We start from the raw sequence: 25,703 nt of genomic DNA on the forward strand, positions 1-25,703 counted from the left end.
ACTCTTTAAAGGCTTTCAATCTTTGTTCTTATCTTATTGCAAAGTCCTATGAGCCTGCTCAGGAGCGCCAGCCTATGGACCAGGCTTTGTTCAGCCTGTTCTAGGATGTGTAGCAAGTGGCAGAAGACGGAACTTCTCAACCACTGAACACCAGTCTGGTCACACTGAGCTTGCTAGCTAGTAACATCCTAATGGCCAGATCCCAAGGTCTGTCTGCTCTGTGCCCGCCGTGTGACTATCTGCAACATTTGAGGTCGTCGATTACTCAATTTCTGAGATTCTGCTCCCCGTCCTTTCAGGACAATATGCTTTTCCGGCTCTTGTCACCTGTCTTCTTTCTCTTAATCCTCTTTAAATCGTTTTATGCATTGATGCTTCCTCTGATCCTATTCTTTACTCTCTGGAGCCAAATGGTATCAACCTTTGCCAACAAACATTTACAGGGTGGTGATTCTCAAAACCAGTTGGCAGGCAGACAGCGGTTATTAACGTGAACAACATTGTGCCATGAGCTGTGCTTGCTGCTGGGGAGAGAGCCCAAGAAGACACACCACCGGTACACTTGCTGGTGTGTTGTTCTCCCCTGGGGTGCTCTGCACTGTGCTCCGCCTGTGCAGACCCGCATCTCATCACTGCTTATCTGGGCTGTTGCAAGTTTCCCATCACTGCACCTGCCAACAGTCTCGCATTCCAGATTACCATCTCCATGGACCATCTTTTTAAAGTGAGTGTCTGACCATATACTTGTCCTTTGAAAAATCACTGTTACCCCTTGCCTATGCCAAGTCCTTCACATTCCTGAACTTAAAATATGACCCAAATAATATCATTCCAATCGATCTCCTGGCATCCTGTCCAAAACACCATGACCTTTCATGATTTGTGCCTATGAACCTGTTGGGCCCCTGGCAAGAACACCTTACATCCTTTCTTCCTGTGTAACACCTATTCATTCTTTAAGTCTGAGTCTGTCCCCTCCTCTACAGCGTTTTTTCCAATTTCCCAAGACAAAGAGGGACATGCATTTCTCTGGATTCACACAGTGTTCTATACACATCTCTGCCTTTGCCCTTATCATTTGCACCACACTTGAACGTTTGGATAGTCTTTGATTTCCTCGAGGACGATGCTATTTGTTGTTATTTCCTGTTTCTTGTAGAACAATGCCTGACACACAGTAAGTGCTCAGCATACGGTTGTCCCTCAAAAATACTAGAATGCTTCTAACCACAGAAAGTGATGTTGTTGTTTTTTTAATTATTCAGGCAAAATAGCCATGCACAAAGTGGTTAGTGAAATAGTTTTTACTCAAGAGTTCAATGTAGGTCCCCAGCTTAATCTGTAGCTATCCATTTCTTTGTATTTTATGCCTCGGGGACACCCTCTGCCTGCAGCTACCTGCACACATCATTTGGTTTCATCCCTCTGCTCACTGTTGCCTTTGCCTGTAGCATCCTACCCCATGCCAGATGCCCTCGTCACCTGCCCAACACCCATGCATCCTTCAACACATGGTTCAGGCTCCTGTGTCCCTGAAAGTTTTACAGCACAGGAGATGAAGCTAGGTCCCTCTCCTTTCTGTTTCAGGACATTTATTGCACAATTCTCTCAGTAGGCATTGATTCTCTGTGTGTCTCTCTCTCTTCCCAATTAGTACGTGCAAATACGTTAACTTGCTTGATTGTGGTATCTCGAGAACTTACCAATAATACTTGACATATGATATACAATGAACAAGTGTTTATTGATGAGGGCAGAAACTAATTTCCAGAACACTTCCACTTTTGTAAGAATCCACACTTGGATCAGATGAATATTGGGTTATCACAACCACTCCATCTTGGACCCTAGAGGAGAGGAAGACTATACCTGTTAGGAACGGTCAGAACCGTGGTTCACAGACTTTTCCTAGTTCTGCTTTATTTAGACAGAGTTAAGGAACTTATTAACTTCTCCTTTCAATAGGAATAAAACTTCATTATCAAATGCAACAGGGAGAAAGGTGCTCATTTTAATGGAATTCCAGTAGATAGTATAATTTCTATATAAAATAGCGTAACTGAGGTATAGGTATTAGAAAGAGACACAAGCTACAAAAAGAATATACAAATAGCTTTTTTAAAAAAAAAAAGATTTATTTATTTTAGAGAGACAGAGAGAGAGAATGGCAGGAAAGTCAGAGGGAGAAGGAGAGAGAGAATATCAAGCAGACTCCTGCTGAGTGCGGAGCCTGGCCTGGGGCTCAATCCCAGGACACTGAGATCATGACCTGAGCTGAAACAAACAGTCAGAAGCTTAATCATGGCCTGAGTCACCTTGATGCCCCACAAAATAGCTTTTAATGCATTGGAAATAAATGGCTTCATTTTCCTCAATTTCTACCCTCTTCTTATCTCAACCATTTTTAAGATCCATACACCTAAACTATGTATTTTCAAGAGAACTTAAAATTAATAAGAAATTTTGACTGTTTTAATCAAAATAACCAAAGTGGTTTTTTTTTTTTTTTTTAAGTTTTTTTTTAATTCCAGCTAGTGAACATATAATGTAAAATTGGTTTCAGGAGCAGAATTGAGTGATTCATCACTTACATACAACACCCAGTGCTCATCGCAAGTGCCCTCCGTAATGCCCACCACCATTTTGCCCATCCCGCTACCCACCTCCCCTCCAGCAACCCTCAGTTTGTTCTCTATATTTAAGACTCTTACATTTTGCCTTCCTTTCTTTTTATCCCTGTCCATATGTTCATCTGTTTTGTTTCTTAAATTCCACATATGAGTGAAATTATATGCTATTTGTCTTTCTCTGACCGATTTACTCTGCTTAGTTAGCATCCTCTGCTCTAGCTCCATCCACCCTGTTGCAAACAGCAAGATTTCATTTTTTTGTTGACTGAGTAATATTCCATTGCATATATACACCACCTCTTCTTTATCCATTCATCACTTGATGGACACTTGGGCTCTTTCCATAGTTTGGCTACTGTTGATAATGCTGCTATAAACATTGGGGTGCATGTGCTCCTTTGAATCTGTTTTATTGTATTCTTTGGGCAAATACCTGGTAGTGCAATTATGGTTGTAGGGAAGTTCTATTTTTAACCTTTTTTTTTCCTTTTTAAGATTTATTTATTTATTTTGGGGGTATATGGAGAAGGGCAGAGAGAGAGAGAGAGAGACCGAAGCAGACTTTGCGCTGAGCCCAGAGCCCGACACCAGGCTCAATATCATGACCTTGAGATTATGACCTGGGCAGAAACTGAGTGGTACACTTAACTGACTGGGCTACCCAGGTGCCCCTCTATTTTTAACTTTTTGAGGAAACTCCACACTATTTTCCAGAGTGGCTGCACAAGTTTGCATTCCACCAATAGTGTAAGAGGGTTCCTCTTTCTCTACATCTTTGCCAACATCTGTCATTTCCTGCATTATTAATTATACCATTCTGACTATATCATCATGGTTTTGATTTGTAGTTCCCTGATGATGAGTGATGTTGAGCCTCTTTTCATATGTCTGTTGGCCATCTGTGGGTCTTCTTTGGAAAGATGTCTTTTCATGTCTTCTGCCCATTTCCTAACTAGATTATTTTGGGGGGTGTTGAGTTTGACAGCTTCTTCTGCTTCTGCTGCTGCTGCTGCTTCTTCTTCTTCTTCTTCTTCTTCTTCTTCTTCTTCTCCTTCTCCTTCTTCTTCTTCAGAGAGAGAGAGATTGACCAAGCAAGCAAGAAGGGATGGGAAGACCAAAAGGAGAGAGAAAGAATCCCAAGCAAACTACATGCTGAGCGTGGAGCCCAACATGAGGCTGGACCCTACTACCTTGAAATCATGACCTGAGCCAAAATCAAGAGTCAGACACCCAACTGACTGAACCACTCAGGAGTTTGATAGGTTCTTTGTAGATTTTGAATACTAACCCTTTATTAGAATGTCATTTGCAAATATCGTCTCCCATTCCTTAGGTTGCCTTTCAGTGTTGATGATTATTTCCTTTTCTATGCAAAAGCTTTTTATCTTGATGAAGTCCCAAAGTTCATTTTTGGCCATTCTTTCCCTTGTCTCTGGAGACATGTCTAGTAGGAAGTTGCTCCCACAGAGTTCAAAAAGGTTGCTGCCTGTGTCCTTTTCTATGATTTAGATAATTTCCTGCATCATATTTAGGTCTTTCATCTATTTTGAATTTATTTTGGGATATGGTATAACAGAGTGGTCCACATTGTATTCATTTGCATGCAGCTGTCCAGTTTTCCCAGTACTATTTGTTGAAGAGACCATCTTTTTTCCACTGACTATTCTTTCGTTCTTTGTTGAAGATTAATTCACCATATAGCTGTGGGTCTATTTCTGCGTTTTCTATTCTGTTCCATTGATCTATGTGTCTGTTTTTGTGTCACTACCATACTGTCCTGATGACTACAGCTTTGTGATATAGCTTGAAGCCCAGAACTGTGATGCCTCCAGCTTTGCTTTTCTTTTTCAAGATTTGGCTATTTGGGGTCTTTTGTAGTTCCATACAAATCTTAGAATAATTTGTTCTAGCTCTGTGAAAAATTCTGGTGGCATTTTGATAGGGATTGCATTAAATGGTAGACTGCATTGGGTAGCACTACACCATGGTAAGCTTCATACATTTTCAATGAATTATATTAATAAGCTATTTTCATGATAATGGCTCTTAGCACTAGTATTTTGTTACTATTTTTATCATGAAATTATTTATTTATCAACTGAAAAGTACTTTCTAAATATAATGTCCACACCACCATCATAAAAGCAGCAAGCATGCATTATTTATGCTGACTTAAAAGTTGTAAACATAGAAACATTATTGATAATTTCAAAAGACTTATCTAGTCTTCCTAACACTGTAAATTACTGAAGTAACCTACATTGAATAATCATCAATTACAGAAGAAAATACACTAACCACAGAAGAACTATAAAAAGGTTTCATTCACCTAAGACCTTTCTGTGGTCCTTTTCATTTTTGGATGACTCCATAGAAGTTAACTCCAATTAGAAGATTGCCATAAAAGGCACAAGACAAATGAGTCAGGTGATAGCTACAACAGGTGGTCTTACCTTATATCTTAAATTCTTTCCCAAAAGCAAAGAGCTAAATAGAATACCATTTCTCTTGTAAATTTTATCCATGGTAAATTCTTCAGAATGGTTTTCCACTGCGATCAGAGAATGCTCTCAATGGATGTATTTCATAGCCTTTATTTCATCAAATTTGATGATGAATTTTCTCAGCCTTATAGTCCATCAACCACATTTATTGAAAATTGACTCTCTGTTTATTGCTTTCTAGGCATTGCATTGTTAATGCAAAGCTGTTTACTCAGGTAGATGAACCAGCCAGGAGGCTCTTCATGCAAAAACAACAGTGTGTGTAGCAGACATGGCAGGTGTCTACTGATGAATATATTCTGGTCTTCCTAAAGACTAAAAGTCAGACTTTCTTGTCAAAGCCATGACCCACAAGAAAGAAAGATTTTAGGTATATGGATGCATGGATGGATAAGTGGACAGATAGATACATAGACAGACAGGCAGAAAAAAGATCTATGGCAGTCTTTAGCAATAGTGTAAGTTCTCTGGATCTCAGCTCTATTATCGACTGCACTGTCTGGAATGAATCATTGAAAAGACTTGCATAGTTGATGTAGTTGTATTGACATAATTTACAATGTTTACTCATAGAACTCACTTTTATTAAAGCAGAAAGATAGGAAAGTCGTGTCTTCTTTGTTTAAATGGCATCAGGACAGATCCGTGAAGACACAAGAGTCATTTCTCTATTTGCCTTCGTGATAAATAGTTGAAGCTTGGTCTAAGTAGACAACCTGTTAACACCTCTTCAGGCAGGCCTCTGTCTGTGGGCTTCACAGAATCTGACAAGCTGCCATCCATGTTTCCTGTCACGAATGGGTGTATTTATATATAAGGGCATGAGAGTGGTGTTTTCAGAAAGGGACAAAGCTAAAGAATAGTCCAGATGCTTTCTCTCCAGGCTACAACATTATCAAAATTTGCTTTTTTATCTTCCTTTAAGGGCTTCACCTTCCATGCCTACCTAGTATCATTCAGCACAATATGGGGCATGGAAAGTCAATGCTTAAAAAGTCAGGAACAGCAGTAAACCTGATAAACTAAAGAGGGTAACTCTGGGACTTGATCATATCTAAGCTAATTAAGGGAATCAGAGAGGGACAATGGCAAAGTCCTTCCCCACTCCAATCTTTTTCATTAAAATGGTTTTAAATCCACTCTCCACCCACACATAGCCTAGAGCTTAAGACAGTATGTTATCAATAATCTTAGAAACCCCTGTCCTTCATATATAAAATCCTTCATATATAAAATTTCCAAACCTAACCCCAAAGGTAATGACCATCTGATGTTTGTGTTTACAGCTTAAAAAATTTATCTCACATATATTTTATTCCTAAATACTGCATTGCTTCATTTTATATAGTATTGGAACTTTATATATATTGTATGCTTTGGTGATTTTCTTCTCTCAAAATGAGGTTCCGTGATTCATCCACAAGTGTGGCTATAGTTCACTTGTTTTCATTGCCACATAAGATTTCATGGTGTAAAGGATTCATGATGGACACAGATGGGACGTTTGTGATCTTTTCACTTTTCATGTTATTGCAAACAGTGCTGCTGTTAACATGAATTTACATATCTACCTGTACATGGATGTACATGCCTACTTGATCCCTTCCAGGGGTAGAACTGGAGTTTTGGAATATGCACTTTTCAATGGTAAGGTATTTTTTAATTGCTGTCCAAAGTGAACATGTCCACTTATACGTCCACCAATAAAGTATGCAAGATACCAAATCTCCTTATTTTGTCGACCCTTGGCACTAGATAAAAATAGTTATTCAAAGAGAAAACGAATCCTGGCTAGCTGACCACAGATGCTCACTCCAGAATCGTTCAATACTTCTAAGAACCAGATCTCCATCGCTTCTCAGCCTTTTGACTAAGATCAAGTGTAGAACCAGATCTCCAGTTACAGTTACTTAAAATTAACTAGCTCCATTCAGTACCTAGAAGAAGACAAGGCTTTTATCTATAAGATGGCAAAGAAGAAATTTAAAAAAATAACTGTGTTGATACCTACAAAATATTCCTCCATTTTTCTGGTAAGAAAATTCCCTATAATATCATGTCAGAATATTTGTGTCAAATGGCTGCGTTTTGCCAAAGAGATAAACTTCCCAGTCAAAACAATTAATTAGAAGCTATTAATGACATCTTCCCCAAGATTTAGGAAGCCACTGAAAGAGAGACGAGAAACAGAAAGAAAAAAAAAAAAAGTATTCTCCAAATCAAGATGCAGGAGATAACCTGGTTTGTTGATTTCCATTTGGGAATTCTACCTTGAATTCCTTCTCTCTTCTGCAATCATTTCATCAACTTTAAATCACTCAAGTAATGGACCACAGGGAGGTTTCCGATTTATGAACAGCTTATATCTCCAACACCATTCTTCCTTCTCTGTTTAATTTATTTAGCCCTGTAATATTTTATTCTTATTACAAAAAAAAGTACTTTGGGTGCTGAAAATTATCAGCACACCAATAATCCTAGTAGATCTATTTCTGGTATACTCAGCTACTGACCATCTGGTAATCATTAGGAGAGAAAGTTCATTGGTAAAAATGTGTAAATCCTTGAGTCATAAGGTATTTTCTTTTCTTTCTTTCTTTTTTTTTTTTTAAGATTTTATTTACTTATCTGACAGAGAGGGAGAGAGAACACAAGCAGGGGGAACAGGAGAGGGAGAGAAACGGGTTCTCCATGGAACGGGGACCCCGATGCAGGACTCGATCCCAGGACCCTGAGATCATGACCTGAGCCACTCAGGTACCTCCATAAAGTATTTTAGAAAAAAAAGATGCTCAGCTTCTTTTAAACTGCATATCTCTATCTGTATCTCTCTCTCTTTCTCTCTATTTTTCTACCAGAAGGTAGTGCGCAAATGTTAGCCCAAGATTTATGATTTGCCTAGATTAGGGCTCATGAAACTCAGGCCAGACAAGGCAATGTCTGCACAGAACAGTCAACATTCCATGGTCACAGGACCACAAATGACATCACAAACCCACAGCAGTTGCTCGCCAAATGGATGTTGCCTATGCAAGGATCAGGAGAAGCATGAGCTTAGTGTTTCTTCTCATCATGTCCAGAAAAAAAATGCAAAGCCATACTCTACTGGTGGTTGCTCCATGATGTCAACCTCCAGGCAAGAAAGACTAGTAGATTAGATTTTCATCAACAAAGACCTCAGACTGAGATAGGGAATGATAAAAGGGAGGGAGGCATCTCTGGGCAAGTGTTAATGCTTACCTTCTGAGAATTGGCAGTGGCTCTCCCAAGACTTTTTAGATACTTTGCTAGAAAACACTCTCTTATTGTACCAGAACATCCCCGGGCCAAAATATTTGCATATAATTATTATTCCCACTCAGCCAGAATCCAAGTAAACAATCAAGGATGTTGCATTGCATACATCAGTCCATGCTTTGAATTTCTTACCTTGTGTTGTTTTAAAAGCTGGTTGTGTGTTTCATTCTTCAACAAAAGCAAAGACTTCAATTTGAAGCCCCTATAACTAAAGTTATCTTTATTTTTAAATTTTTTTTAAAAAAACCTATCTGTTCAAGAATATATGGGGTATATGTTTATTTCTTGTACTTTTCTATATTTTAGACTTTCTCAACTGATATTTCCTCTTGCTATTCCACCTGGCTAATTCCTTATTAATCTACTTTTGGGGCTCTAGTTCCTTTACCGCTAGAATATTGTTGATTTTCAGTTGAAAAAAAAAAAAAATTGTTTTTATATCAGTATCACATGCCCTTAATATTATTAAATCCCATGTGACTATCATTTTTAGAAATTTCTTGAAAATAGTCTTTCCCTATGCCCACATCAACTGCGTATAGACATGTAATTTAAAAATGGATTGCTATGAAATTTATAAATAGTGCCATGGAGAAACACTTTTGAAGGGGATACACAGTCTTCATGCAAGATGTAAATACTGAGGACTTCAAAGTGGAGAAAAAGAAACATGGTAGCATGGAACCCATAGCTATGAGAAGTGTGTGGCTCTTTGCCATAGCCCTGCAATAAGAAAGTAGTTTTGGGAATTAATCTTTGTACAAATATGACCTTTTTAGGTGACATAATACCAGATTACTGTTACGTATTGTTTTTACTTTACCTCTTAGAGTAATCACCTTCCAGTTTATTTGTGGGGCTGACCTCATAAATGGGCAAGCCCATCTCCTAAGGACAGTTGAATGTCAAGGAAGAATTTAACAAAGGCAAATATCCTAAACACAGGAAGCAGTCAATGTTTAAAGAAAGCAGTGGAGAAAGACCCCTTGCATTAAAGGTTTAGAGATATCCTCAAGGAAAGGCATGATGGGTATTAGTCATTTATCTTGCTTATAAGCCCAATGTAGTATGAGGCATTGAATTACAAAGCTAAAGGATAACAAAAGGAATTCTCCGCCAGAATCTGTACTTTGTATTCCTTATTCCTCCCTAATCCAGTTGCACAGGTGTTAGCAAAGGGATCTTCCTCCACTACTAAGGAATTTGGCCACTTTCATAAGAGTGATAAAGAAGAAGAAATGCTAGGAGCTGCTTTTCCGAACAGCAGCTTGTCTCTACTTGCAGATCTCATGATGTCTGTCGCCTTGTGACCTCCTCAAGGATTAGAACCTCCGGATGGACTGTTTCACGACTATTTATCATTCTGAAAACTCTGATCACAAGTGCCAAGTGGTCCTGGTTACAAGACACCTGTTTCCACACCATTTCCGTTAAAAGCTTCTCGGCTATATCGCTGGTGAATGCTGACATTATATTCTAAACATGGAATGGACTGAAATCCTGACTTCTCTCACACAAAGTAAGAAAAGAAAAAAAAAAACCCTAAACCAGAATTAAACCTTGACCTTTATCTGATTTCTCTAAGAGCAAGCAAGGTCTGCTGTAAGGAAGAACTTTCACCTTGAATTTTTTTTTTTTTTTTTTTTTTTTGAACGGTTGTTTTAAAAACAGAGCAGAAGAGGAAGACCAATTAGAAAGACGGCAGATTTTCAATTACCTTGGAAACTCGGTTTGCAACTTCTCTGCCCACAGTGAGCCCCTGGACAAAAGTCCGGGCAGCAATGAAGGCGCGGGTGACCTGAATTTTCAGTTTCCGGGGTACATCTCCGAAGGGCTTCAGCTGGTCTGTGTACTTGCTCACACATTCCAAGTAGTCCTCGCTGAAGTGATACTGTGGGTTGATGAGCTGGAACATCCGTTCCAGGAGCCGAGCCCAGAAGTCATTGAGCATCTCCTCCAGATTTACATTGCCCCCGGTATAGTATCTTTTCAGCTCCGTGAAAAGGTCCTGGAACACTTCTGAATTCTGCATGTACAGCATTCCGTAGGTCCGTACAAACATATCGTTCAGTGACTTTTCTGCATTCTCCAGGAGCTCTCGGAAAAATTCTGGGAAGAAAACAAGGAAAAACCCATCGTTATGAATGGGTGAGAACTGGAATGGCCCATGCATCTACTTAGCTTAGAAACAACAGTTTCTAAAGTACCTTTTCAAACAAATATAAATCCTGTGGATACGATATCAATGAACAGGTGACAGTATTTTACACAAGACTTGCCCTAGATCTATGATCTTCTATGAGTCAAAGAAAACTGAAGACATGATATATGCTTGAGAGAACGTCCGTTAACATTAGGAGTATACCATTCACTACTCCTCCAAAGTAGTTGCTTCTTTTTTCATTTATTGTGAAATTTTAGGAAATCTTAATTTGATATAAACTCAAATCAAAATATATTGCAAAGTATTGTCATTAACATAATAACAAATGCATACTGATACAAAACTTTTGCTCCGACCTATTTACCAATCAGTTCTAATACCAAATTCAATTAAATTGCTGTTATTTGGACTAGTTCATAAATGGGATATTTAAATTAGTGTAATATTTTGGACTCTTTGTAGTTGCTATATATAGCAATCAATTATCAGTGTTCAGAGATTCATAATGCAATTAAATTCACTTAATACCAAAGCTCTAATGAACATAATTTAGTTTGCCATAATGAATCAGAAAGTTATGAAGTACTTTGCATTGTCATTATAAATATAAACTATCATTTTATAGAGTTTGAATAAAATATAGGCAATTGGCCTTCCTGCCTAAAAAGTTCTAACTGAAAAAGAGTACACCAAGAAATGAATTCTGCTATCATGCAGGACTTGAATATTAGTGGGCTCACTTATAGGATGCAAGAAATTAGAACATTTTTTTAGGATTTTATTTGGTTTTTTGACAGAGAGAGAGAGAGAGATCACAAGTAGGCAGAGAGGCAGGCAGAGAGAGAGGGGGTGAAGCAGGCTCCCTGCTGAGCAGAGAGTCTGATGCGGAGCCCGATCCCCAAACCTTGGATCATGACCTGAGCCAAAGGCAGAGGCTTTAACCCACTGAGCCACCCAGGCGCCCAAGAAATTAGAAATTAATGTCACTGGGTACTGTTAGCCTCTATGGGCCTCACATGAGGCCCCCTGAGACATACTTCATGTATGTAAGGACACCTATCCATTTGCACAAATGAACTTCGGGAAGGAAGCTCAAGTCTTATCCCATTTGGAGAATGTGATTTGAGGTGGGGAAGAGGCTAAGACAAGATAATGTGTCTGAGTTTATAAATTCAAGTTCCCAACATTAGAGTGATCCTGTTTGACCTCTCATAGTTCTCTCCGTTCTCTGATACCATGTCCTCTCTCAGCTAATGTATGGACAAATCAAGTACAGCACACCTCAAAGAGTCCCAGTAGGAATACCAACAAAAACAAGCAAACAATCAAGTTATTTCTTTTTTTTCTGGAACCCTGGAGGGTTTTCTCCTGAGACACAGAAGGAAAGAAGCCATGAATCTCTCTACAGATTCCTTGGAAGTTAACATCTTATTTCTGCTTTATTAGAAGACCCTGAATTAGCCACTTTGGTTCTGAAAAATGTAATGTTGAACCACTGTTCTGATCATTAGATGGTGCCTGGAACAATAATAGGATTATTTTATAGTTGTTTTCAAATGAGACCAAAGCATCAAACCTTAAAAAGGACTCTATTCACATGTTTACCTTTTTACTATGAAAGAATACACTTTCCTAAATATAGAAATTTTGTTGCTATAGTGGCAGCAAAAATTGAGGGATTTCCTAGGTCATGGTTTACAAACCCTGTGTGATCTTATCCAAGCCACTAAATATTTCTTATCCTAATTTTTCCCCAAATGTAAAATCAGGATAAACATTATTAAGCCTCCCTAATCTTCAAGGATTCAGTAAGGAAAATCGGCGTTGGTGCAAAAAGAGTAAATTTTTCAAAATTTTCAAAGGATCAATTAATCAAAATATTTCTGTATGTTCTATGTCCATGTTATGCAATCAAGAACATTTCATAAGTTTTCAGAAATATTAGTTACCTAATTTGTCCTAAAATGGAAAGGATACTAAATGATCAATATTAATACTAAAGTATAAAAATTAATACTAAAGTATAAAAATACCATATTCAAATCTTTCATTCTTGAAACCAAGAATGGAAATAGCTTGGCCTTGTTGATAGAGGAGCCAGGTGAAAGGTGTTATAGATTGTGAACGAAACTAGAGAAGAATGGAAAAATCACTGAATTGAAAAATACTAATATAATGAGACTAGAAAGTGGATTCTAATCATGAGCTCGGGACAGCCTATTCATTTATCTTCTTTTTGAGGTCAATTATTTTGTTGGACTCAGGAATTAAAGCTTAATTTATTGAATACAGAGTACTGCCTTCAGCAATGAATAGTTAGTAATCAATAGTGTGGTCTGGATTTTCAAAGAGCTTAAAAAAAAAGTAAAAAAAAAAAATCTTCTCACTCTCATTGCTCTGCAAAGACTGGAGGTATAAATGCTTCTCTACGAGGATGAAATTTTTATTTTTTTGCTTTTACTGAAAGTAACATTCCTTAGGCTCTTCCCCTCCTGATACAGGGAACATGAAATATTGGACTTCTGCCTGCTGTGAGGCTGAATGGTTGAAAACAGCCTGCTCTCTTATTGTATCTTGTGGTTTGCTTCTGTATGCCTAAATTCATATTCATCATTGAATAATGACACCAAGTTCTCATCTATCAGTAAATAGGGCTCAAGAAACATTTCATTAGATTCTAAGCTTCAGTTCTGTCTAAGGATATGTCATTGTCTCCAAAGTTTGCTATTAGCTTCACTGGTCCTCAAAAGTCAAGTTATTATTCCTCACTCAAAATCATTATATGGTTTACTGATCTCAGAGTGAAAGTTAATATTTGGTATTGAAAGATGCTAATGTATCAGGCAATTATGACAAATGTTGCTACCTTAAGGTACATTGATCTTAGATATTATGAAAGATAGGGATCTAAGGTACTGAGGCAAAACTAATGCCCTCCAAAAATAAGTACCCTCATTTCATTTTTAGCCTGCCTATAGATTTAGACTTCTACCTTTTGAAGGTTGACTCTGAACAAAGTATTTTATGCTTGGATGAAAATTGTCTCTCAGCAAACCAAACAAGATGGAGATTGGGAAGACAGTTATCAGACCCACTTTGCTGATGAAGTATTATGCCCATACAGCACAGAGAACGAAATTGAAGCGCAATGTAGGGAAAAATGATCTCAATCCAACCTTCATTTAATCGGGGAGGGCAAACTGCACACTGGGTAAAGCCTTCAGTCAACAAAAATTTTCATCTGCAAGAAACAGATTGGCAGGAAAAAAATGTTTTTGATTTTTTTCTCTTCCCCATTCACAAAATATACATCAAAGGTTGTTGCTTAGGGCTCTGTTCTGCTTCATAGATGCACAAAAGCACTTTTTCCAGCCAGCATTAGCCTCTGGAAGATTTTATTCATCTAGAGGGGAGATCTGGGTGCAGACAGCTGTTTGCTGCGGGGCAGATTGCTTCAAGTGGGGGAACAATCTTGAAGATAAAAACCACCACTGTTCCAAAGGCAAACAAGAAAGTCTGCACGCTGCCTGATCCCTTGCAGAAGCCTCTTAAGGGGCAAAATTCAACTCCGAGGAGCCAAAAGTCGCCCTGAGGACATCCGAGAAAGACTTCAAATGAAGCCTCCCAACAAATGCATCAAGATGTAAGGTGTGTGCAGGGCGGAGGGAGGAGCTAGCAGGAGAGGAAAGGCAGATCAGAGGCTCTCGAAGCATCCAAGTCCAAGGAAATGGCATAAAGGTTTTCCCAATCGAGCTGGAAATGTCTCATTGATACAGGCAGACAGTGCATGGAGACGGGATTACACGCTGTATGGCATTTACCTAGAGACTGGAGCATTCTCCTACTCTCCTGTTCTCCAAAACACTTCTCACTGAAAGTTTGTTTGCAATGAATGCTTCAAGATGGTGGTATAAACTCGTGTGATCACAGAACACAATGAGTCTGAGAAGCTTTGGTCTCCGGTCATTGGCAACTGTATCTGTATACTCGGTAACTGATAGTACTTGTCCTGTCGGGGGGGAAACAAGTATCCTAAATTTGCTTCTTTAAACCCACGTATTCGTGTTGAGTGTCTTTCTCTCCTAATCTCTTCTTTTCTACCCTCGCCTCCACTAAAGCATGTTGAATCAGTTCAACTATTGCAACTGAATGAACCAGTCCAAGGTCTGGGTAAGGAAAGACCCAGAAGAGCTGTCATGGAGGGAAACATGGTTGGGAAAGTTGATGTCCAGTAAGGGTTATGGGTGATGATTCACAGACACAATAAAGCTATGACCCTGCCAAGCCCCCACGTCTTTTTCAAGGACAAGTCAATAGGGCTGTCCTTCCTCATGCTGCATATGCCTATCAGTGTTCAGGAACATCTAATGAGATGATTTCTCCTTTCAAAAGTCTCCTTGCTTACACAATGACCAGATAGGATGATCAGGAAAATGCCGAGTTAATGAGGAACATTCATGGAAGATGAATCATAATGGCTTTACTCTCTTTTATGCTTTGACTTTGAGGGTGAGAACACAAAGTCCCTGAATGGCCTGTCTCTTCACACTCCAGAGATGTGCGACCCTATGAGAAGAGGTAAACACTGAGGCTGCTCATAGAGACAACAGGAAGTGTCACCCTTGGCACACTCTAGCCTATGAGGCATGGACACCCGGATGTGGTTCCCTATAGCAGGGGTCTCAGCCTCAGCACTGTTGACATTGTGCGCTGGACGAGATTGGTTGTTGTGGGTCTGCCCTGTGCCCTGTAGCATATCCAACAGCATCCTTTGCCTCTCTCTACTTGCTGCCAATAACACATCCCTCCCCGAGCACCGACAAGCAAACACATCTCCAGACATTAGCAAACGTCCCTTGGGGAGACAAAATCACTCTTAATCCTCCCACGGAGAGTTATCCTCCTACTGAGAAATTCCAGAGGTCTAAGAATAGGATATCAAAACATTCAGAGAAAAACCCAGAACATTTATAGAGACAGCCCGCAATTCATTTTTGAGATAAATTCGAGGAGCTGTGCTCTCACTGAAAGGAACTGAAACATACATTATACTCATGGGTAAGATTGTTGGTGGCTAATATTACCGATTCCATGTCTGGCGCCTGTTACGTGGTGGGGCTTTAGAAAGTGGGACTAGTGATGGAGGAACATGAGCGTGCAGTGAAGTGAATCTTGACTCTACCTGGTCTGGACTCTTCTTAGAGAATGGTAAGTTCATGGGCCCAACTTAGAAGGAGAGAGAGAGAGGCTATAGCCCATGGTAGAGCAGAACATAACTGATATAGCATCTTGGTATCCTCCAAACTCTTGTATAGTAATACAGACATAAACATTCACATTATTCCATGCTCCAAGTTCCTGTGCATCTATACCTAGAAGGCCTTGTGGCTCCTGTCCAAAAATATGTTCGTTATCAAGACTGCCTTACCAGATGCTCACTTCTTCTCTGACACAGCTCTCTGTCCCAAGCCATGCTTTGCTTGGCCTCATCACTACCTCTCCTGCTGCTGGCCCTGCTGGGCCTTGACCTCATAGCCTATGATCTCGTCAAGCTGATTGCATTCAAGTTCACTTGCATACTTCACCCAAGCAATGCCCTGCATACTATGTTTTGAATGAACTCCCAAGCTGCTTTTGAATCTATAATAGATATCCTGTTATATTGTCTTAGCAGTTTTCCCAGATATCAGTTGTGTTTTTCTGTAAGAAATGGCAACCCTCAGTATACATTTTTAAAAATTTGAGGTTGAAATTAAATCAAATTATTTTTAAAATAGCGATTCATTAAAAAAGAGGCTATTATGAGACAGTGCTGCTGTAAGCAAAAATTCTTTTATGATTTATGACTTCTTTATCTTATAATTCATACTTTCTCTTGCTATGATTGTATATATATGTTTCTATAAATTTATTATATTATAATAAGCTTTATGAATTACTCAGTCAGTTCATCCCAGGAATTAATAGGCTATACAATTTCAAAGTGATTCTAATGATAGTAATCTATACCTTTCCTGTTTGAGGGATTATTTAACCAAATTTCTGTCAGATAAGTAAGAGCTCCCCACCCCCATCACAAACTCTTTTAAAATGCAGTCAATATGACAACATACTATCTTCATTATTTCCATTTGCTTCTGTTGCAGTTTTGGAGGAAAGTCAAGATACCAAACCTTAAATGAAGAGGACAAATGGATTTGAAAATATTAAATTACCACCATAGTAATTTCAAACATAGCGAGAGACAGGCTGAAACAGTTGCCTGATGTATAATCAGCATCATACACTATATAAGAAATGGTGTTACAGACTTTACACATACTTTATGCAAATCAGGTATTAGTATATCTAGATTATAGATGAGGAGACTGAGACTCAGAAACAAGTTGTCCTAGACCATTCAACTAACATGAACCCTGAGCTCACACTGTTAGGAGAAAGGATGAATTCTAAGAAAGTGCAGGACAATGGGGTGGCTTTGTAGTTTTTCATAAGTCAAACTTTCACACTGTGATTTGAATGATTAATGGGAAGTATAATGAACTCAAAGATAATGGATAAAACCATATATAAATAAAAATTGCAAAATGCACTCTAAAGTCACATTTAAGTTACTTATTACAAATAATTTTCATGTGTGATTACTTTTTCCACTAATGCTAATTAGTTCATGTATGTAACTGAGAATGGAGGACAAACTCACATCCCCAGGATTGCTCGATCTTTCCTGAAAGGGGCAGCAGCTTCCACTAGAAGAAACCACTCACAGATCCTGGGATTATAGCTACCAGCCACAGGACAGTGGCACACAAAAGGAGGCTAAAATTATTTGACTCAATATGTCTCATTTTTTATATATGCATATGTAATTTTATCATATGTGTACATTATCAATAAGCATATATATCCAGGAACACATTCACCTAAACATTTAAATGTTTGAATAAAATTAAATAAAATGCCAATGTTAACACAGAAGAATCAGCAACAGACACTTTATGTGGCTCAAAATACTCCAAATATTTAATAACCATGCTTTTACAGAAAAATTTTGCCAATCCCTGGCATAAAAGGTCAAAATCGTAAGTGAAATGTTTGGAGATACATTAATTCAACAAAATGTTTTACGCAGTTCAATTTCTTGTAGGTAGGAAGACAATTTATTAGTCTGTTATCTCTAAGTAGTAGAATAAAATTTCCTTTTCCCCATTATTTATTTTGCTTTAAATTCAATTAGGCAACACATAGGACATCACCAGTGTCAGACGCAGTGTTCAACAATTCATCCATTATTTTTATCTTATATGTTAAAGTTTTCTTTGACAGTCCTGCAGCCCATTCATCTCTTTATATTTCCTTACAAGGTAACTCAAATCCAAAAGTAAATTCTTAAATCACTTTAATGATTTAGAGGATTGAGGTGATTTCAGTGATTTCAAAGTAGACACCCCTAAATTTTTCTAATGTTGTGGTTTAATGAGCCCCTGGACATTTTCACGAGGAGAAAATTCCACAGTAAATCTGGCAGATAAGGTAGACAGTATAAAATGAAAAAGGAAAAGGAAAAAAAAAACAATAAAATTATAAAGGAAATTTCATAATTTTCCTTCTTAACTTTCTCTTCATGGTAATTACTAAAAATGGAAATTTAAACTATCTTTTAACATTTTACAAGGCCCTATAACGAAATACAACGCTCACCATAAATCTAGAACAATTATTTTCAGAAAACAATAAAACTGCTATCAAAAATATCACAATACATAATTCAAAAATTGCTCACTATGTTAATCTAAAGGTTATTTTTATTATATTACTCCCACTGTGTGTTGGAAACTCTTATAAATTAGACTTTAAGGAAGTGAAAACATAAGGGGTCTAGGGAAATACTCATAACCAATCAATCAAGAAAACCAAGGATATAACAATGTCTTTTGAAATGCATTCTTCAGGTCAATTGGACATAACCACTTTATGTATTTCCAGTGCATCTAATGTAATCAACTAGACTCTTCCATTAAGAAAATTTTAATGAAAAGTCATCATGAGTGTTTGTTAAAAATAATCAATACCCTGCAAAGTCCTTCCATTTAATACCATTAAATTAAGTCACCTGAAGAGAATAAATTCCAGGAGACTTTTCAGATTCAGGGGTGTAATTCAGTTTCAAAAAGGAAAGTTCCTTGGAAAGCAGTCTCTATGTATTTGATTGATATTGGAAAATTTGAAGCAATAAGGCAGTTTACAGAAATTGTTGGCTTGAACGCACATTTCCCAAGGTTAAACTTTTTTTTTCCCCCCTATACTTAGTGATCCTTTACACATTAGATTGATAAATGCTTTATTTCTGGGTAGGTTATTTCTCTAGAAGATATCGTTTCAAGTGAGAAAGTCTGATTAGGCCATTTACGTTCACAAGGTGGTATAGATAAACTATTAATTCTGGGAATCAGGAATTAAATTTGAAATCTGCTGATGTTTTGCTGCCAAAAGCAAACAACTGTTTGGAGCCTGCAGACGATGTTTCCAGCTCACACGAAGCAGCGCATATGAAATTAAAACCCGAGGTGCTTGCCTAGTTCACGGTCATCACCGCACAGCTCCTTCGTCTTGGCCTGCAAACGCCTTCAGGCCTTACCCACAACCCATTTTTCTTTTCAGAGAGGACATGACACACAGCGGTGTAACCCCTTAGGCCTCCAAATTACTGATTTTAAAATCATTTCCAACTTCGTGTTTGCCTTCACTGAAAAAAAAAAAAGAGCACGTATTTTGTTTTGTTTTGTTTTGTTTAGGTTTCCAAATTTGGAACCTATATTTTTCCCATCACAGACCCAGTTCTTTGGGCAGCTCCCCTTCCTTCTTCACCCACCAGCTTGTGCCAGGGGTGGACAAAAATCTGCACCACCAAACCACCAGGGGTGGACTCTGGGAAGTGGGGGTCAAAGCTAACCTGTAGGTGAAAAGTCAGTGAGGGGGACATGGCGTTATTGCGCAAGAGATTCGGCAGGTGCTTAAGGAGAATAGGAAGAAGAGCCATAGGAAATTGACTTCTGATTCTCAGAGAATTCTCATAGGTGGTTCTCACCCTTGGTTGCCCATTGAAATCACGTAAAAGAATCCTGGCAGCCAGACTGCTTTCCAGACTAATGAAATCGTAAGCTCTAGGAGTGGGATCCAGGTGTCAGTTTATTCTCAAACTCCCTGAGTGATCTCAATGTGCAGCTCTTCTCTTTTTTCCAGGACTTCCATTTAGTCAGTGCCTGGCAGTGGATATAGGGACAGGGAAGGAGGAATGGTGACAGGAGGAGGAGTTACATGACGCGTCAGCCCTGACTCTCCTTTTCCCCTCCTTCGCTTGGGCTCCCTTTTCTCTTTTGTCACAGTAGACCACCCACGTTCTGGTGTCCGGAAGAAAGCACAGCATGGCCAACATGCAGAAAGTGTGGGAGGTGCACTCGCCACGGTCTTGGGGGATAAGACTGTGCTAGTCCCTTTCCCTTTTCCAAGTATCTCTTTTTCCTTTTCCAGCAACTAACACTCCCTCCCCTGGGCACCCCCTCTTCTTGGATAACAGGACAACGAGCTTATCCCATGATGAGCAAGGAAGGGTGCAGCCTGGGACGAGAAAGGAATAGAGTCTGATAACAAAGGAGCCAAGGGAAAGGGAACGCCTGCCCAAGTAACTAGGCTTTGAGTACACAATGCAGATTGAAGTACATAATACAGAAGGACCACTTGAAGTATACTGGGAACAGCTGAGTTGTGAAACACAGTTAAATAGAAAATTCGTAATGAAAGTATTATAGCCAAATTTCATGTTGAATTGTTAAGTTACATCCTTTCGGGTCCATGAAAAAACTTTCAGTGCTGAAAAGATATGAGAAGTCCTGGAATAATAGTTTACTATGTTCAAGAGATGTCTAAATTAAAATAAAAGCAAAAGTCAGTACCAAGTATGAGTTTTAAAAAAACAAACTGAGTAATAATGTATTCATATATTCTGCTATATGCCACCTTTGTGTTTCGAGTTGTCTGTACCTATATTTTGTACAAGAAGAACCTCTTGTGATATATATTACTTAAATATTTATTTATTTATGTATTCATTTATTTTTAGAGAGGAAGCTCACACATACCCAAGGTAGGGGTGGGTAGGGCGGAGAGGGAGAGAGAGAATCTTAAGCAGTCTCCACGCCCAGTGTGGAGCCCAGAGCAGGGCTTGATCCCAGGACCCAGAGATTATGACATGAACCAAAATCAAGAGTTGGATGCTTAAAACTGACTGAGCCACCACGAGTACGAATTTATTATTATTATTAGGGTTTTTTTTGGTTTTTTTTTTAAGGAAAAGTGAAATGCAGTATGACCCAGTAGAAAAGAACACTAATGGGCACCTGGGTGGCTCATGGGTTAAGCCTCTGCTTTCCACTCTGGTCGTGATCTCAGGGTCCTGGCATCGAGCTGTCTGCTCAGGAGGGAGCCTGCTTCTCCCTCTCTCTCTACCGGCCTCTCTGTCTACTTGTTATCTCTCTTTCTGTCAAATAAATAAATAAAATCTTAAAAAGAAAGAAAGAGAGAAAGAAAGAAAGAGAAGAGAACACTAATGAAAGGAAATAGTTCAATTATGAAGATAAGGTTAAAAATATATGTGGACAAATATTCCTCTTATTACTTATGTTAGCGGAGAAGGGAAATAATTTAAAAATCCTTAAGGAAGGATATATTCACACTGTAAAATATTATGTTATATATATAAAATTATGTTTTTAAAATATTGAACAGCTAACACTCACCAAGCACTAAGTATGAGTTAGCTACTATTCCAAGGACTTCTCATCTATTAACTAATTTAATCTTAACAGCAGCTCTATGAGATAGTGATTATTATTATCATCTAACTTCCGCACTGGGGAAACGAAGGTCAAAAAAAGTTCAGTAGCTTTCAAGGCACTTAGCTCAGAGGCGATGCAGCAGGGACTGCAAAGCTAGGCAGCCTGGCTTTAGGAACAGTACCTGTAGATTCTGTGAGGAGCTTAGAGGACCCTCTCTAACAGATATAATTCAAAATTACTAATACAAAATTAGGCATAGGATCTTGAAAAGGTTATTTAAGTGAAGAGTCTTAAAACATAAACTTCACAAGATTTACAATAAATCTACTTTCAGTATATGATATGATGACCGAAAATGCTGAGATAGAAAATGATCCGAAAATAGGGATGCCTGGGTGGCTCAGTCAGTTAAGCATCTGCCTTCAGCTCAGGTCATGATACCAGGGTCCTGGGATGGAGTCCCACATGAGGCTCCCTGCTCAGTGGGGAGTCTGCTCTTCCCTCTCCCTCTGCCTGCCAACTCCCCCTGCTTGTGCTCTTTCTCTCTCACATAAATAAAATCTTAAAAAAAGAAAGAAATTGATCCTCAAACATATATCCAGTACAATCCCAATTTTGTTTAAAAAAAAAAAAAGAAAAGGTATATACATACTGAGAAAAATAAGAACACACATATAAAAATGGTTTAAGATGGGTAAAATGCTATGATTTGCATCTTCTTCTCTGCACAGTGCTTACTTTTCTAAAGTTTCTACAATGACTATAAATTATGTGTCAATTAAAATACAAACACAATAGGTATTATTTTAAAATAAAAAGACCTTTAAAACAGAAAAATGCTGCTTGTTGATGAGGAAAATACCTATTTAAAAATACAGACCAAATGGAAAGAACCTAGATGTCAATCAACAGATGAATGGATAAAGAAGATATGGTATACACACACACACACACACACACACACGCACATCTTGCAAATCTTGCCATTTGCAACGACACAGGTGGAACTACAGGGGATTATGCTAAGCGAAATGAGTCAAAAAAAGACAATTATCATATGCTCTCTCTGATATGAAGAATTTGAGAGAAAGGGCAGGGGTTCATGGGGGGAAGGGAGGGATAAAATGAAACAAGATGGGACAGGGGAGGGCGACAAACCAAGAGACTCTTAATCTCAGGAAACAAACTGAGGGCTGCTGGGGGATTGGGGCAAAGGTTAGAGTGGCTGGGTGATGGACATTGAGGAGGGTATGTGCTATGGTGATGCTGTGCATTGTGTAAGACTGATGATTCACAGACCTGTACCCCTGGGGCAAATAATACATTACATGTTAATAAAAATAAATTAAAAATATGGACCAAAATTTTAATTTATTTAAAATTTATTAAAAATAAAAATAAAAATATTTAAAATTTATTAAAAATAAATTTTAAAATATGGACCAAACAATAGTAAGAATATTGAATGAAACTAGTTTATCTAAAATTTACAAAGGGAAGTCCAAGAATTAAGACCCCCCCCACCCCGCCAAAAAAAGAAGCCTGCATAGGGTAGAAAACAAACAAAAAATGTACTCAAAAGATAGACTTTGAGTCTCTTGAGTCTAAATTTAGTGAATGCATGCTGATTAGTAAGAAGGATTTAATGAATTAAAAGAGAGAGAAACAGTCTCTCAGAAGCAGCACATGTGCTGTTACATAAAGGTCCCAGTAAGGTTAGTTCACTGATAATAAGAATATTTTTTGGTAGTCAAATGAATACTTTTAAAAGTATAGACTTTGGTGAGTGCTGTGAAGTGTGTAAACCTGGTGATTCACAGACCTGTACCCCTGCGGGTAAAAATATATGTTTATAAAAAGTAAAAAATTTTATTAAAAGCCTTAAAAAAAAAAGTATAGAAAATTTCTTTTTCCTTCTAGACAGAAAAAGGATTTCTCAAACGGATGTACTCAGTCGCCAATAAAATTCCATTGTTCATTATCAAAGATGTCAGCCTACATTCAGGAAAAAAGAGCACCAAATTATCCTTTTAATGATTATGAAGTTTAAGTCACTTTTTTCTCTACAGAGTTTTTGGTGAGGTTTGATAATTATTAGCATGGGATGACAAACTGTGTAATTAAAAGAATGTTTTTATAAACATTTGATGACCAGAGTAATAAAGGGCGTTATGATACCATCTAACCACCTGTCATTTACCAAACGCTTGAGCCTGTTGGCTAACCCTTAGAGGAGCACTGGCTCCCCAGTCATGTGTTAGGAAATCATTTTATTCCTTTAACTTGTCAAGAGGTAATGAACAGCAGCCTCATTCGGCATCATAGATGTTTAATTCAAAGGTAATTATACAGTTTGATGAGAAAAATAAATAATAGATATCCTGGTATAGGTTTATAATAAGATATACCATAGTATTGTATAAGGTATAAATGCAAATGAATTAATTAAACATTGATCTAAATTTGCTTAACATTGATTAGCTTTACTTTGCCAGTCATTCACCAGGTTCTTCTTACAGAAAAAAATATTGAACTCATTAATCTCATGCTATTTAATGGTTGTTTTACCTTCATAACATCAATCAGTTGAAATGCAACAAATGAAAACAATCATTATTGAAGACATCATAAAGTATCAATTACCGCTGCTATTTTTTGTAAAATTGTACAGTGGTGTACCTTATTCTTTGGAGTGCTAAAATCAAATTAAATCCTAGATAAGGAGCAGCTTATTTAGATTCACTAGCATATGTTAAGTTTACAAGTAACTTTCATATTATTTATATTTCAGCTCCTGAATTATACAGGTCATACATAAAAGAACTCAAAAGAAGATACTCAGTTGAGTAATCTTTAAAAATTTTCATTCCTACCACAAGCATATTATTTTTGACTTCATTGGATGTTTTACAACATGTGTTCGTTGTTATTAGCCATACCTTATACAGTAGTATGATATCATTCTTATTTTTATTCTGATGTATGTCATAACATCTTCCCTAAAGCAAATAGCGATGGTTTTTCAAGAAGGCATCTATTTACATATTAGAAATTGATAATTTCTGCAAAGGGTAGTCTTAACATAGCTCTCTTTTTAGCAGACTTAAAGGGCTCGGCAAATCTCCAACATTGCAGTCTTCTGTGTTTGGTTTGGTTTGGTATTAAATACCCTGACCTAGGACTATGTGGCTTCTGTTGTAAAGGTGACTCTCTCTGCGCCCATTTTCCCCTTTCTTGTTGAACTGCTGAGGGTCATGAATCTCCTTCCTCCAGCTCTAACTGCTGCATGCAGTTAGCACCAAGAGCAGACGCCAACCAACACTCTAATCTTGCTCTGATGGATGGAATGCTAACCTTTCACAAGATTAGAGACACAAGGTGCTCTAGAGATAATAAAATTCAAATAGGTTTATTTCAAAGGGCAACCCAATCTCGCTTTTGTTCATGGGTCACTTGGCAGATCATTTGCCAATGTAGTTTTTGTGTCTTTCCAAACTAGGTTCTGGTTCAGTGTGCCAAATATGTCAAATTAAAGGGGCCCCAAAAGCCAGTTCCAAGGTAGAAACAGAGGAAGTTGGGAATAACATTATTTTAGTACATGTGATTAAAAACTCTAATTCTAATTTCCTTGCATTATACCTAAAATACTAAAAAGGATCAAGACTGACCATGCTGGCAATGCTAGTGACTTTGCATCACTGCCAGTATTGAGATCCTGGAACGTAAATTCCAAAATATTATTCAGAGATTTCCATTTCAAATAAACGCCTAATGGAAATCAAAATCTAGAGTTAAACAGATGGTGCTTTCTGAATATTATGTAGGTGTCTGTTAAACATTTTCTTAGAAATAAAAGTCAAGGAATATTAATCAAGGAAATAAATCAAGGATAAGAACTACATAAATATGAAGAGAAGACCAGGACTAAAAATCTCTTCAAGTGCCATGCGTAATCTTCACAAAAGGCTTCAAGCATTTCTTCTGTCCACTATCTTCTTATTATTTAAAATTACATCAGCCGTGAACAAACTCAGAGTTACCTCCTGATGAGAAAATGAGTTCGGAAACCCAAGAGCCGTTTCATGTTAAGATGCTCCTAAAATGTATTACTCGCCTATAAGGATAACATTAGCAAATTACTCAAATTTAAAGAATATTGATAATTGTATTGCATTTTATTTTATTATTTTTAAAAGACTTTTATTTATTTATTTGACAGAGACGCAGCAAGAGAGGGAACACAAGCAGGGAGAGTAAGAGAGGGAGAAGCAGG

At 37.9% G+C, this 25,703-nt stretch overlaps 1 protein-coding gene across 2 annotated transcripts in view; it reads right to left on the minus strand.

Annotated features, from left to right (window-relative positions):
• The window catches only part of GPC6 (glypican 6), a 1,097,888-nt gene that overhangs the window by 522,310 nt on the left and 549,875 nt on the right, over positions 1–25,703 (minus strand). For both annotated transcript variants that reach the window (XM_059144890.1, XM_059144891.1), the window contains exon 3: positions 10,149–10,540. In XM_059144890.1, the coding sequence (XP_059000873.1) occupies positions 10,149–10,540 (392 nt within the window). The remainder of the gene's footprint in view (positions 1–10,148; positions 10,541–25,703) is intronic.

The sequence above is a fragment of the Mustela lutreola genome, chromosome 13, assembly GCF_030435805.1.
Source record: "Mustela lutreola isolate mMusLut2 chromosome 13, mMusLut2.pri, whole genome shotgun sequence".
Taxonomy (NCBI): domain Eukaryota; kingdom Metazoa; phylum Chordata; class Mammalia; order Carnivora; family Mustelidae; genus Mustela; species Mustela lutreola.